At 40.7% G+C, this 14321-nt stretch overlaps 1 protein-coding gene across 4 annotated transcripts in view; it reads left to right on the top strand.

Moving 5' to 3' along the window:
• nagpa (N-acetylglucosamine-1-phosphodiester alpha-N-acetylglucosaminidase) overlaps window positions 1-8033 on the top strand; it is a 53335-nt gene extending 45302 nt beyond the window's left edge. For 3 of the 4 annotated variants that reach the window (XM_048528909.2, XM_048528908.2, XM_048528911.2), the window contains 3 exons: window positions 1562-1693; window positions 4248-4323; window positions 5589-8033. In XM_048528909.2, coding sequence (XP_048384866.2) covers window positions 1562-1693; window positions 4248-4323; window positions 5589-5829 — 449 coding nt within the window. In that variant the 3' untranslated portion in view covers window positions 5830-8033. The remainder of the gene's footprint in view (window positions 1-1561; window positions 1694-4247; window positions 4324-5588) is intronic. The other variant, XM_048528910.2, reaches the window with a different exon arrangement.
• Window positions 8034-14321: the final 6288 nt, after the last annotated feature.

The raw sequence follows: 14321 nt of genomic DNA, 5'->3' as shown, positions 1-14321 counted from the left end.
ACTCCAGCATCTGCAGTTCTTGCTATCTCCAGGAAAATTACTCGTTGCTTTTCATCTGCCCCGATGACATTTGCCTGGAAAAAGATGCATTCTTTCCCTGTACTGGGCCCACTTTTCAAAGACGGGATTGAACACTTCACCCTTTCCAAATAACAGCATGAATGCCAGAAGCGCTTACCCCAATACATAGATGACTGTTGTGAGTGAATTTCATTAAGAGCATACTTTGTTCTCTTGTTGCTGCTGAAATAGCTCCACAGAGGCCGGTATCCCATCACTAAGTCATCCTTTATTTACATGTGCATAGTACTTGACACTGGTCCAACTTCCTCAGAGATAGCTCTGAGTGAACAGAACCTCTGATACTCCTGTTTCTCTCCGTCGTCCAGGACTCCCTGATTGGACCAGGTTAACAACCTCGATCAGGGAACTCATGTTCTGAAGTTCACCTGACTTGTTACAGTCATTAAAGATATGATGCCATCAGATTCAATTTCTCCCTCTCAAATTGCAGATTGAATTTTCACATTATGCTCTCTGTCCTGGGGATTCCTTCACCTGAACTTCATATAGAATCTGCTTTTATTACCCATCACCTAATTCAGAATTGTTGGTTCCCTGCTGGGCTCCACAACAAGCTGCTCCAAAGAAACATCCTAGCAGACTTGCCACTATTTCCCTTTCTTGGGATCTGTTAGCACCCTGATTTTTTTTTCTCTCTCCACCACCACCCTTTGTCCCATCACCCTGCCCCTGAGTCCACCTGCATATTGAAGTCCCCCTATGATTATTGTAGTAGTGCCTTTCTTAGATGTCCTTTCTATCTCCTAATTTATGTTCTGCCCCATACCCTGACTACTGCTAATAGGCCTGTGCATAACTTTCATCATGGCCTTTATTCCTTTACAATTTTCTACCCACGCAGATTCTATGCCTTCTGACCCTATATCATTTCTTGCTATTGATTTTTATTTTCATTTCTTACCATCAAGGCAACCCAGCCCAATCTGTCCATTTGCCTGTCCTTTTGCTAGAATGTGTATCCTTCGATATTTAGTTCCCGGTCCTGATGCCCACAACATCGTACCTGCCAATTTCAATCTGTGCTACCAGCTCTATTAACTTGTTTCTTTTGCTGTATGTATTTAAGTACTGTGCCCTCAGTCCTGTATTGACTGCACATCCTCACTGTTATCCCTTATCTGCTGTTCTTGCAGTTAGATGCCTGAGCCTTTCCATACTCTGATCTATGACTTGTTCTGGAACTTTAATAATATGATCAGTTTGTAAGCACTTCCACCTGGGTCTCAAGGCTCAGCAGTAGTGATGCTGCCACTGTGCCATAAGGGCCCCTTGTTCTGAATGCTTTGTGCATTTACTTACAAATCTTTAAATACGAAGTATTTACAAAATTTGTTATCAGCAGTATAGTAATTTGTTGAATCCTCTTTTTCATTTCACTGACATTGAGGATAAGTTGTAATTACTGATGCAGGAAAAAAATGAAGTGTCTTTATGTGCAAATATATTGACATTCTAAATTTTATTTCATTCTCAACAGTGTGTCCCATGGGGTGGTATGGAGTGAGGTGTCAACAAGCATGTCATTGTCCAAAGATTTGCTCCTGCCATCCAGTGACTGGAAGTTGTAACATTACACAGGACTCCGAGTTTAATAACACCTTACATAGAGGTATTCAAAACATTATTACTATTTTCTTCTGAACATCCAAGGTTCTGTCAAAGCATTTGTGTTTCCATTTCTGATTCTGTCAAGACAGGGCTGTCAGCACCAGGATAGCTGTCTCTGAATTTCTTCCTTCCTCAGCACTAGGCCAAAGTTCATCAAAATGTTTACCTCCTCAAGCCTGGTGCTCATTGGTTCTTCCAGGTTCTCTCCTATCCACCTTCATAGCCTCATGAACATCTTTTTCATTATCTAATAAGTATTATACATCCAGATATGAATTTAATTTGAATTCCCAAGTACCGTGGTAGTATTTGAACATGTTTCCAGATCGTTGAGCTTCAGGATTACTCATAAGTAATATTACTACTAAGCTACCTTAGCACCTCCAAGTCCTTTTATTTAACTCATTTGTGGAAAGTGGCATCACTGGCTTGGACAGCATTTATTGCCCAGATCTGAGGTACAAAGTGGAAAAATAAACAAACAAATTTTAAAACTTAAATATTACAGTCCCTGTTAGTATAAAGTAGAAAAATAAAGTATAAGTAGGAAAGATTTAGAGGTATAGGGGCCAGACACAGCCAAGTGGGACTGGTTTAATTTGGGATACTCAGTCGACATGGACAAGTTGGGCCGATGCGTCTGTTTCCGTGCCTTGTGACTGACTTATTATTTTAAAGGTATTGTACAAATACATGTTGAGGGATCCAGAATGCTGAGGTGGAGTTAGAATATGTATCACCTTAGGTTGAGTTGCACAGTAGATCAGATTTGAAAGGATGTGGTTTCTTTTGTCTTGTATGCCAATTCATTTGTTCATAAGATCTTGACATGTAGACATGAGCTGTTGCTCTTACCCACAATGTTTCAAAATTTCCCATTTACAGTGAGGCACAATGTCACAAGGTCCAGTGTGCAAGGTTTTTTTTGAAAATACTTCAAACAGTTTTGATGGACAAGAAAGCAAGCTTTTGTTTTTGAGAAGTTGAGTAGAATTCTATCATTAGCATGTTTTAAATGCTGCTGTTCACTTTGTAAAATAATGCACAGTGCAGATACTCCAACCCCGAAACTTACTTTAGTTAATCAAATCAATGTGACCTCCATCTTAATGGCCATTGACAGGTAGTTCCTTGATTAAAACTTTTAAGTATAAATTTTCTGTTTAAAATGAAAGGATGAAGATCATAAAATAGGGCGAGCAACTTCTTGAAGTGCACTTTAAATCATCATTATGTGAACTTTTATTATTCACTGCTAAGGTTTTGTCAAGCCTTTCGGTTAAAAAATGTTAATCATCGCAGGGTGAAGGGGCTCAGTATCTGTTGACGGGCAGATTATCTGCTGATTTAAATTTGCTGACACTGCCTGCAGAGAGTAAACACTTGTATAAAAATGCTGGTTAACTGTTGAAGTAAAATTAAAGAAAGGGCTTATGCTTCTCTCAATAATTGAACCACTGTGTATATTTATTCTCATTTTTAAAATGACACAGTTAACCCCTGAGTTTTTGTAACATCTAAGTTTCATAATACTTGTACACGACCGATGATAACAGATATTTGCGGTTGAGATATTTGCCAGCTTCCTAACTTTTAATACAGTGCAAAACTCAAGTAATATAATGCCACCATTGAGAAAATGTATACATACACTTTGACAAATTTACTTAGTTTCGATTATAAATCTGTGCACAAGAATTACCAGTAGAACATGTTGATACTAGAGCAAACTGACAATTGGAACAAATTTTGGAAACTATCTGTAGATGTAAATGCTTTAGAATACAAACATTACTGATTGATTGTAATATATTACAATGTTATACTTTTTCATAAGTTGATTTTGTTGATAGTGCTGTTAAGGCGGCTTACGGTGTGTTAGGTTTTATTGGTGGAGGGATTAAGTTCTGGAGCTGTGATGTCATGCTGCTACTGTACAAAACGCTAGTGCGGCCTCATTTGGAATATTGCGTGCAGTTCTGGTCGCCCCACTACAGGAAGGATGTGGAAGCATTTGAAAAGGTGCAGAGGAGATTTACCAGGATGTTGCCTGGTCTGGAGTGCAGGCCCTGTGAAGAAAGGCTGAGGGACTTGGGTCTGTTCTCATTGGAGAGAAGGAAGCTAAGAGGGGATTTAATAGAGACATACAAGATGATCAGAGGATTAGATAGGGTGGCCAATGAGAGTCTTTTTCCGATGATGATGACTTCAGCTTGTACAAGGGGCATGGCTACAAATTGAGGGGTGATGAATTTAAGACAAATGTCAGAGGCAGGTTCTTTACTCAGAGTGATAAGGGCGTTGAATGCCCTGCCTGCCAATGTAGTTAATTCAGCCACATTAGGGCCATTTAAACAGTCCTTGGATAAGCATGTGGATGATGATGGGATAGTATGGGGGACGGCCTTAGAATAGTTCACAGGTCGGCGCAACATTGAGGGTCGAACAGCCTGTTCTGTGCTGTATTGTTCTATGTTCTAATAATTTGGAGTCTTTAAATATCAGTTTAAATCTAGACCGTGTTCTGAAAGCAAAATGTATTGTTTGTTCTACAGTGCATCAGTGCCACATATCACAGTTGTCTGAAATGTGGAAGAACCAGCATGAAGAGGATGAACACTTAGTTCAAGAGTTTGTATATTTTTGTCTTGTGTAACTCATAATATGCAGATTTGAATCTGTAGCAATAACAAAATCAATGCATTAGCTAACGAGATTAACTTAAATGCTATAGGAAAAATTTGTATCTCAATGAGCCAGGACCAGAAGGGGTAAATTTGCCATTGAGATTAGTATGATAGATCTGACAGTAAAGTTGCAAGCAAAATAGTGTAGATGCTGGAAATCCGAAATTAAAATTATTGTCTGTTCTGGTTACAAATGTAGATCATCAGTCACTGCTATAAGCAAGATTCTTCAATATTATTTTGGGCTAATTTTGTGTAAATGGATAAAATTATGTCCAGCCTGAAAAGGACACATCTGAAGTGAGCCCATTGACCTTGGAGCCATTCTGCTAAACACCCCCTGTCTCCACTGTTATTTACAAATAGAACAAATTTGGAATTGAATTGTCATGACCTGCTTCTATACTATCAAAAGATGGAGCATGGGGTCCTCCCCCATTAAAATGGTTTGTTAGTCCATTTTGATGACTGATGACAAAATTGTGCTAATAAAAATGTAAGTAACTTTGCAGATTGGTGTAAGGTACTGTTCTTGGCTCATCTATCTTTGTGATAAGCTGCATCATATCTTGGTTGTTCAGTAACCCTTAGATTGTTCCAGGAAGCTTCAAATACCATTTCAGCAATGCTCTGATTTTTCCTCTTTGCCTGATGACTTTGCTTCCCTTTGCAGTTAGCAGAACAGATTTTGTTTACTATATGAGTGGCTAATTATCTCTGTCATTCTTTTGTTTAGGATATTATCTTCAAATGCGGAGAAATTGTTGGTCAGATCTCATGTCAACCTCAGTATCAGTGGTACAAATCCTAGCCCAAGACTTTTAAGTTAACTAAATCGCCCATTTTCATTTGAGTGCTTTCATCTTATCTCAATAAGAAACTTTTAGTCACTGATGTTAGAAACTATATTTTTCAAGAGGACTGCCAAGAGCTGTCCTTTTAATGACTGAAGTTGCCATTGAGTGATCTGAATGTTAAACTGTTTTAGAGCTTTTAAAAGATTTATTTACCTTTTGTGGTTTGATTCAAAGTGCCTTGTTTTTAAGAATTCTTTCAAACAGCCGAAGGCCATCTATATGAAAATGTTTCCTTTAACCCATGCAAATAAGTAGCATAGTCAGTATTACTTGTTGCAGATTAGTGTTGATTGATTTGTATTGTATTTGAGAAAGCGGAAAAATTATAAATGATATCTCTCTGTTTTGATAGGAAAACTTGGATAATCATATTGATCAGCCTTCTCATCCTTTTAATCCTGAGCATAGCAGGAAACCTTTTTCAATATTGTCAAAAAAATGTTTGTTCTGGATTCCGCAGTGACTACTCCTATCAACGATTGAATGCATCTAATGGACAATTAACTTTTATGGACTTGCCTGAAATTATCCCATTGAAACAGGCTAATTCATCAACTGAAGAAGACAAAAACTCAGAAACTATGAATTTTTAACAACTTTATTGCTGCCTTGTTTTAATTCTAACAAAGCAGCTGAATTTGTTTTGAATGAGGAGAACCTAGATGGGTTTCCTGTGAACTGTTTCTACGGCTAGTTGTCACGTGGACATCCTCAGGAATTGCAACGCTGTGAAAGAATGTACTATTGCATGTGAGAAATTAACTTGAAATAACATCAAACACACCAGAATTCAAATTTCCAATCATAAAATCTGAAGATAGATTTTCTGCAATAGGTTTTCCTTTCATATCTTTTATTTTGTTCTCTAATTTTTGTTTTGTGTGACCACTGCAAGCGCACAAACTAGATTTATATTCCATAAACTTTAAAGATTTGATTCAAGTTTTCAAAATAATAAGGTGAATTGTTCAGATTCATTGGCAGAAACTAGTTGTGCTGATTGAGACATCCCCAACAAGGAGAGCATAGCCTAAAATTTTGAACTAGACTGTTCATATCATAGAGTCCCTAAGGAAACAGGCCATTCAGCCCAACAAGTCCACAATGCCCCTCTGAAGACCATTCCACCCAGACCCATTCCCCTGCATTTCCCATGTCTAACCTAAACATCCCTGGACACTATGGAGAATTCAGCATCGCCAGCCCACCTACTCTGGACATCTTTGGACTGACTGAGGAAAACCAAGCATCCGGAGGAAACCCATGTGGACATGGGGAGAATGTGCAGACTCCACACAGTCACTTGAGGGTGGAATCAAACCTGCGTCCCCAGCACTGTGAGGCTGAGCCACTGGGCTGCCCCTGGCTTGCAGGTGAAGTTAAGAAACATTTCCCCATGCCATGATCGAGGTTTGGAATTCTTACTTACAAATGAATATAAGGTCAATTGTTAAATTTAAGTCTGAATTGATGTTTGTTAAGAATAGGATACAGGGAATTTGTGGATACATGGAGTTAGGTCGTAGATTAGCCTTTGATTTCACTGGAACAGGTTAAAAGGGATTCACTGACTTACTCCTCTTCAGGTGTTCTTAATAAATCGTGGGTATTTAGAAATTAATGAAGTGCTTTACCTGCTCGATCAGTACTGTACTTTTGACATGGTGATCAGAATTAAACGTATGGTTTGGTTACTGCTCATGCATCTCAGCTGTTGCATGCATCCCAATTCTGTTTGCCAAACTGGTGGTTTAGGTAAATTCTATATCAATAATGCTTCATCTCAAAAAACAGCTAAATTCCCAATTGGTGTATTTACTGTATATTTATTGCAGACATTTAAGTATAAACTCTTTTTCTGTACTGCCAAGCAGCTATGTATTCTTCTTTTGAAAATCTGTTCTTAGAATGCACTAAGTGGTGTCTTGACTTTTTCCAGCAGTTTGAGGCACCTTAAAACTGATCAGTTGGTATCAATCTCAGAACTCTGTCAGAATATCACTGTCTAGAATAAACAAGATGCAAGGCTCTTGCTTTGCCCCCAGATGTTTACACTGTTCTTTACAATTCACAAGTCCTTTGCACTTAATATTCTTAGCCAATGTAGTAGTACAATAAAATCAATGTCTATGATTGTATAACCTTTTCTCGCATTCAGCTTTGAAAACGTTTTATTTGTCAATGTGCATTCCTGCATTATGTAGCATTCTCAGCAGAGATAATATCTGGTTCCCAAGATTCCATCAGTTCTGCTCTGAAAACGCTCATAATGGAGTAAATGCAAACTAGCTAAGGTGACTGTGTTTGTCATTTTGCAAAGAATCACCTCATCAGCTCTTTGGATCATGACTGCATGAGATTAACAGTTATACACACAATCATGAACACCACTTCAAATCCTATCATTTTGTGGCTAATGGAAGATTGAGAATGTCAAATACTTAAACTGCCATTTAAATCTTTCTCCAGATGCCAATGAAGCTTGTCTTAAATTTTGCCTTAATTGAGATTAAGCTGAAATCATGGAGCCATTTTTTGCTAATGAGTCAGTTTTGGGGAGCAGAATCTACCAACACTGTACAAAACTTGTGCAGTAATCAGGTAGAGAGGGAGCATAGATTTGAAGTGTCAAATTAACAATGTATGGGTTGAAGAGATGTTGCCCTTCTATCAGATTATGATAGACAAAGTTCTCCTCATGTCAATCTGTATTTCGTGATGCACTTTAACATTGTTCTTAGTGGGATTTATCAGGTTATTTGTTTTATTTTTAAAATGTTGAGATTTTCATCTGACTGGAGTGTAATTTTTTCAAATGTTAATAAATAATTCTTGCTTTAAATTCTAGCTTTTTTTTCATAGAGCGTGTTAAGAAGTTTACATCCTTCATGCAATTTGATCACAGTGAATTTATCTTGGAAAATGGTGGTCTGCTTTGGAATGAATGGCATAAATTCCCTATCCTCCTTTCATAAAATCCATAACTCCAGCCAAGTTGTTACTTATCCACATGTTTTAGCTGAGCAATCATTGTACTTCCCTATACTTCTTAGCTGCTTGGGATTATTTTTATTCTTAGAGACCCAAATCCAATATTTGCTGAAATTGGGAGACCATGCCCATGATTACAACTTTACGCTCCCAATGAATACCAAATCTCCAATGAAATTACAAGATCAGAAACCTCCCGGTCATGAACCAGTTCATCTCCCCCTCCCACTCCTTGAACGACATGTCCATCCTGGGCCTCCTGCAGTGCCACAATGATGCCACCCAACGGTTGCAGGAACAACATCTCCTATTTCGCTTGGGAACCCTGCAGCCCAATGGTATCAATGTGGACTTCACAAGCTTCAAAATCTCACCCCTCCCGACCACATCCCAAAATCAGCCCAGCTCGTACCTGCCTCCCTAACCTGTTCTTCCACCTAACCACTCCTACCACCTCAAGCCCACCCCCATCTCCTGCCTACTAGCCTCATCGCGCTTCCTTGACCTGTCTGTCTTCCCTGGACTGACCCATCGCCTTCCTAATTCCCCACCACTCACCTTTACTGGCTCCAACCCTGCCTCCTTCACCTGTTTGTCTCCTCTCCACCAAACTTCTCCTTTATTCATCTTTTATCCGCCTCCTACCCCCTCCCTGTTTTATTCAGAATTCCCCTCTCCTATTTCTGAAGTTTTCCTGCTCCCCTGATGCTGCTTGTCCTGCTGTGTTCATCTAGCTCTACGCCTTGTTATCTAAGATCACAAATAGCCTATGTTGAGCTTTAACTATTGTTTAGTGCATATCCAATGCACTTTCTACTTAAATGCTAAAACAGTGTTGTGTGCTCTATTCAAAGGTGGTTAAAGCAATTTCTGGCAAGTTGTCGACCAGATGCTGGAATAAAGATAATGCTTTTACTGTTGTAACATCCTGCTACAAAATGATGGATATTTCCTCTTGGAAAATTTGGTAAGCAAATCACATCAGGACTACTGTGCTAGAATTTGTGCTAACAAGAATCAAGCAATGACCACTTCCAGCAAGAGGGAATTTAACTAGTGATAATAATTATTGCTATTACAATGGCTGAACTGACCACTGAAAATATTATTCAGTAACCATTGAACAGCAACTGAACATGATCAGCCCCTTAAATGTTGTGACAATAAGAGAAGATCAGAGGTTAGGGATCCTGTGGCAGGTAAGTCCTCACCTCCCTCCCCAAAGCTTATGCCCACCTATAAGTCAAGAGTGTGATGGAATGCTGTTTCTCCTTGCCTGGATGCATGCAGTTCTGATAGTACTCACACTTGACAGGACCCAGGACAAAGCAGGCCACTTGGTTGGCATCCCAAATTTCAAAATTCACTCCCTCCGCCACCACGGCATAGTGGTAGCAGTGTACACTTCTACAAAATACACTGCAGCAACTCACCAAGGCTCCTTTGATAGCATCTTCCAAATGTACAGCCTGTTCCACCTAGAAGAACAAGGACAGCAGGTAGATGGGAACAGCACCCCTGACAGGGATTGAACCATATCACGATTTCTTCACTGTCAGCAACATAGAACTCCCTTCCTAACAACACTGTCAGGATGGCCACCCCTATGGATTACTGCAGTTCTAGAAGACAGCTCACCATCAGCTTCTCAAAGAGAAAACAGGGTGGGCACCAAATGCTGGGCTAGCTTGCAACACTCTTAACTTGTGGAAAAGATAATGTATGTTATATTATTGGAAAGACTAATGTATATCATAAAATCTGAGTGTTCTTATAACAATGAGAATTTATTACAATTCCATTTTATTTTATGACACTATAACCTTATTTTATGAGTTGACTTCGTTCGCGATGTGTTATCTGCTATATTTATTACCTTTATTGGATGGTTCTGCTACCTTTACCATGTTACTCCTGCTGCTCCACTGATTAATGCATAACATTGAAAACACAAATATTTCCTGTAAATAACTCTTCACTATCATATTAGTATGTAAAATCTTTATTAATAATGTTTGTACCCTTCTCACCACCTCCCTCTGCATCCCAGTCTGTTCAAATCAACATTAAGAGTAAGAACACCAAAGAAAAACAATATAACAGAAGGCCTTTTACTCTCTTTTTTCCCAAATATGGTTTTGCTCAAACTGAAGGCCTTGTGATCTTTAAACTTTGTAAACCATTATATTTGTTGTTTTGGATCCCTTTATACAGCCACCAACACAAGTAAATATCTATATTAAAAATGTTATGCTAGCGCATACTTCCTGTCATCTTGCCGTAATAGTTTCCCATGCTATCACTGGAAACCATTTTTGTTTAGTGTATTGAGTATAGGAGTTTGGAGGTCATATTGCTGTTCTACAGGACATTGGTTAGGTCACTATTGAAATACTGCATGCAATTTTGGTCTCCCTGCTATAGGAGAGGATGTTGTGAAACTTGAAAGGATTCAGAAAGGATTTACAAGGATGTTGCCAGGGTTGAAGGGTTTAAACTATAGGGAGAGGCTGAATAGACTGGGGCTATTTTCTCTGGAGCTTTGGATGCTAAGAGGTGACTGTATAGAGGTTTATAAAATCATAAGGGGCATAGATAGGACACAGACAAGTCTTTTCCCCAGGATGGGGAATGTCCTAAACCAGAGGGAATAGGTTTAAAGTGTGAGGGGGAAGATTTAAAAGGGACCTTAGTGGGAATTTTTTCCCACAGAGGTGTTGCGTGTATGGAATGAGGTGCCAGAGGAAATGGTGGAGGCTGGTACAATTAGGATATTTAAAAGGCATCTGGATGGGTATATGAATAGGAACAGTTTAGAGGGCTCTGGGCCAAATGCAGGCAAATGGGACTAAATTTATTTAGGATATCTGATCGGCATGGACAAGTTGGACCAAAGGGTCTGTTTCCATTCTGTATATCTCTATGACTATGATACAAGTTTTGTTTTGGAGGAACACGTACCTTTACAGCATAGCAAGTTTACATAGGCAATGTTGTCATTTTAATGTGTGTTATAACTCATCTGAAAGAACTGAAGTCAGAGATAACACAGTGTGGAGCTGGAGGAACACTGCAAGCCAGGCAGCATCAGAGGAGCAGGAAAGCTGATCTTCCGGGTCAGGAACCTTCTTCAGAAATGGGGAGGGAGGTGGGGAGAAGGGAGCTCAGAAATAAATGGAGAGGAGGGGTGGGGCTGGAGAAGGCAGGTGGAATGGTGATAGGTCTTTCTGGGGGGAGGAGGATAAATTCTTCGAGGTGAGGAGCCCTAGAAGAGGCTCTGCAGTGGGATTATATTTCACTCAGGGATAGTGAGAATCTTTCTGGAGGGAGTTCCCTTGTGTGATCTCTTGTTTGCCCTCCCAATGTATTTCCTCACACTTCTCTACGTTGAATTCCATTTGCCAGTTTTCTGCTCAGTCTGTTGATATTTTCCTACATCCTAGATATTGTTAATCAAACTGCTATGAAACATATCTGGCGCAGATAGAATTTGAACCTGCCACAGTAGCTCTATTACATCTTAATTTTCTAATCATCTTATTCAAAGTTGTTATCACACATTCTGGAGCAGAATGAGACTTGAAGCTGGGTTTTCTAGTCTAGAGGTAGGATCACTGCCACTGCAGTAGAAGAATCCTTACTATTACATCCTAAGCTTTCCTCCTCAATATCAGCCACATGATTTTTTTTTTATGTAATCTGCAAACCTCTTAATCATGCCCATCTGGATCTGAGTCTAAATGTTTGATATGAACCATACACTGCAAGAGAACCAGTAATCATCCCAGCAGGGCCTCAGTCGAAATCAACATTAGTCACAAAGACATCCACCAGCTGTAATATTTTTGTTCCTGTCTGAGCCATCACACAATTTTGCATCCATCTTGTCATTTTCACATGGATCTCATGAGCTTTGAATTTTCTGGCCATCAAAGTTAACATGTAATGTGGTGGTGTCAGTGTGGAACTGGGGTGGACAAAGTCAGAACTGACACAACACCAGGTTAATAGATCGACAGCTTTATTTGAAATCTCAAGCTTTCAGAGCGCTGCTCCTTTGTCAAGTGAAGTCAAATTAACAGAGACTATAAGATCCTGTATCATATTGAGAAAGTGAATAGAGTAAAGATGTTTCATCTGTGATAGTGGGAACTGCAGATGCTGGAGAATCCAAGTGTGGAGCTGGATGAACACAACAGGCCAAGCAGCATCTCAGGAGCACAAAAGCTGACGTTTCGGGCCTAGTCCCTTCATCAGAGAGGGGGATGGGGTGAGGGTTCTGGAATAAATAGGGAGAGATGGGGAGGCGGACTGAAGATGGAGAGAAAAGAAGATAGGTGGAGAGGAGAGTATAGGTGGGGAGGTAGGGATGGGATGGGTCAGTCCAGGGAAGATGGATAGGTCAAGGAGTGGATGAGGTTAGTAGGTAGGAAATGGAGGTGCGGCTTGAGGTGGGAGGAGGGTAACTTCTTCAGGTTAGGCATCCCTGGAAGAATCCATCTACAATCCGACCCCACCACCAAAGACATTTTTCCATCCCCACCCTTCTCTGCCTTCCGGAGAGACCACTCTCTCCGTGACTCCCTTGTCCGCTCCACACTCCCCTCCAACCCCATGACACCCGGCACCTTCCCCTGAACCGCAGGAAGTGCTACACTTGCCCCCACATCTCCTCTCTCAACCTTATCCCAGGCCCCAAGATGACTTTCCATATCAAGCAGATGTTCACCTGCACATCTGCCAATGTGGTATATTGTATCCATTGTACCCGGTGCAGTTTCCTCTACATTGGGGAAACCAAGCGGAGGACTTGGGGACTGCTTTGCAGAACACCTCCGCTTGGTTCGTAACAAACAATTGCACCTCCCAGTCGTGAACCATTTTAACTCCTCCTCCCATTCCTCAGACGACATGTCCATCATGGGCCTCCTGCAGTGCCACAATGATGCCACCCGAAGGTTGCAGGAACAGCAACTCATATTCCGCTTGGGAACCCTGCAGCCCAATGGTATCGATGTGGACTTCACAAGCTTCAAAATCTCCCCTTCCCCCACTGCATCACACAACCAGCCCAGCCTGTTTCTGCCTCCCTATCCTGTTGTTCCTCTCACCCATCCCTTCCTCCCACATCAAGCCGCACCTCCGTTTCCTACCTACTAACCTCATCCCACCTCCTTGACCTGTCCATCTTCCCTGGACTGACCTATCCCCTCCCTACCTCCCCACCTATACTCTCCTCTCCACCTATCTTCTCTCCATCTTCGGTCCGCCTCCCCCTCTCTCCCTATTTATTCCAGAACCCTCTCCCCATCCGCCTCTCTGATGAAGGGTCTAGGCCCGAAACGTCAGCTTTTGTGCTCCTGAGATGCTGCTGGGCCTGCTGTGTTCATCCAGCTCCACACTTTGCTATCTACGTTTCATCTGTGGATGTGTCTGAACAAGGGGCTACAATTTAAGAATTGCTTGCCCTTTTAAGACATACATGAGAATTTTTTTTTCTGCCATAGAATAATGCAACTTCTGGCCCAGAAGGCAATGGAAGTGCTGTAATTAAATATATTTAGGGCAGAGCTGGATATATTCTTGTTGAACAAAAGCATTAAACATTATCCGGGGCGGGGGGGGGTGGGGGGTGGGGGTGGTGGTGGGAATATGGAATTCAAAACAAAATGATTTGCCATGATCATATTGAATGGCAAAGAAGGCTCAAGGCACTAAATGACTTCCTTCTGTTCTTAATTCATAAGTAACGTAACAAATAAGTTCCATGCTCAAATTAAACAACTCAACGATTTGTAAGGAGTAGTGTTGAAAGAATGACCTGAAAACCTCCAGGCCATTCCGATTGTCTGAGGAACATATGGAGAGGCAGAAGCATACAGCCAAAGAATACATACTGTACAAAGGAAATAGAAGCATTTATCCCTAAGGGTTGATATGCGAAGGCAAAACAATGTGAGTCACCAAGAATTGAGCCAAGTTTGAGGAACACAAGAGAAGGTTTCCACTGGCCAAACTTGAGCAGTAAGGTCCAGGACCACACCAGTGCAGTACTTGCAATGAGCACCTAGCTAAGCAAACTGGAAAGCTGCTG

The sequence above is a fragment of the Stegostoma tigrinum genome, chromosome 5, assembly GCF_030684315.1.
Source record: "Stegostoma tigrinum isolate sSteTig4 chromosome 5, sSteTig4.hap1, whole genome shotgun sequence".
Taxonomy (NCBI): Eukaryota; Metazoa; Chordata; class Chondrichthyes; order Orectolobiformes; family Stegostomatidae; genus Stegostoma; species Stegostoma tigrinum.
This window is presented reverse-complemented; position numbering and strand designations above follow the sequence as displayed.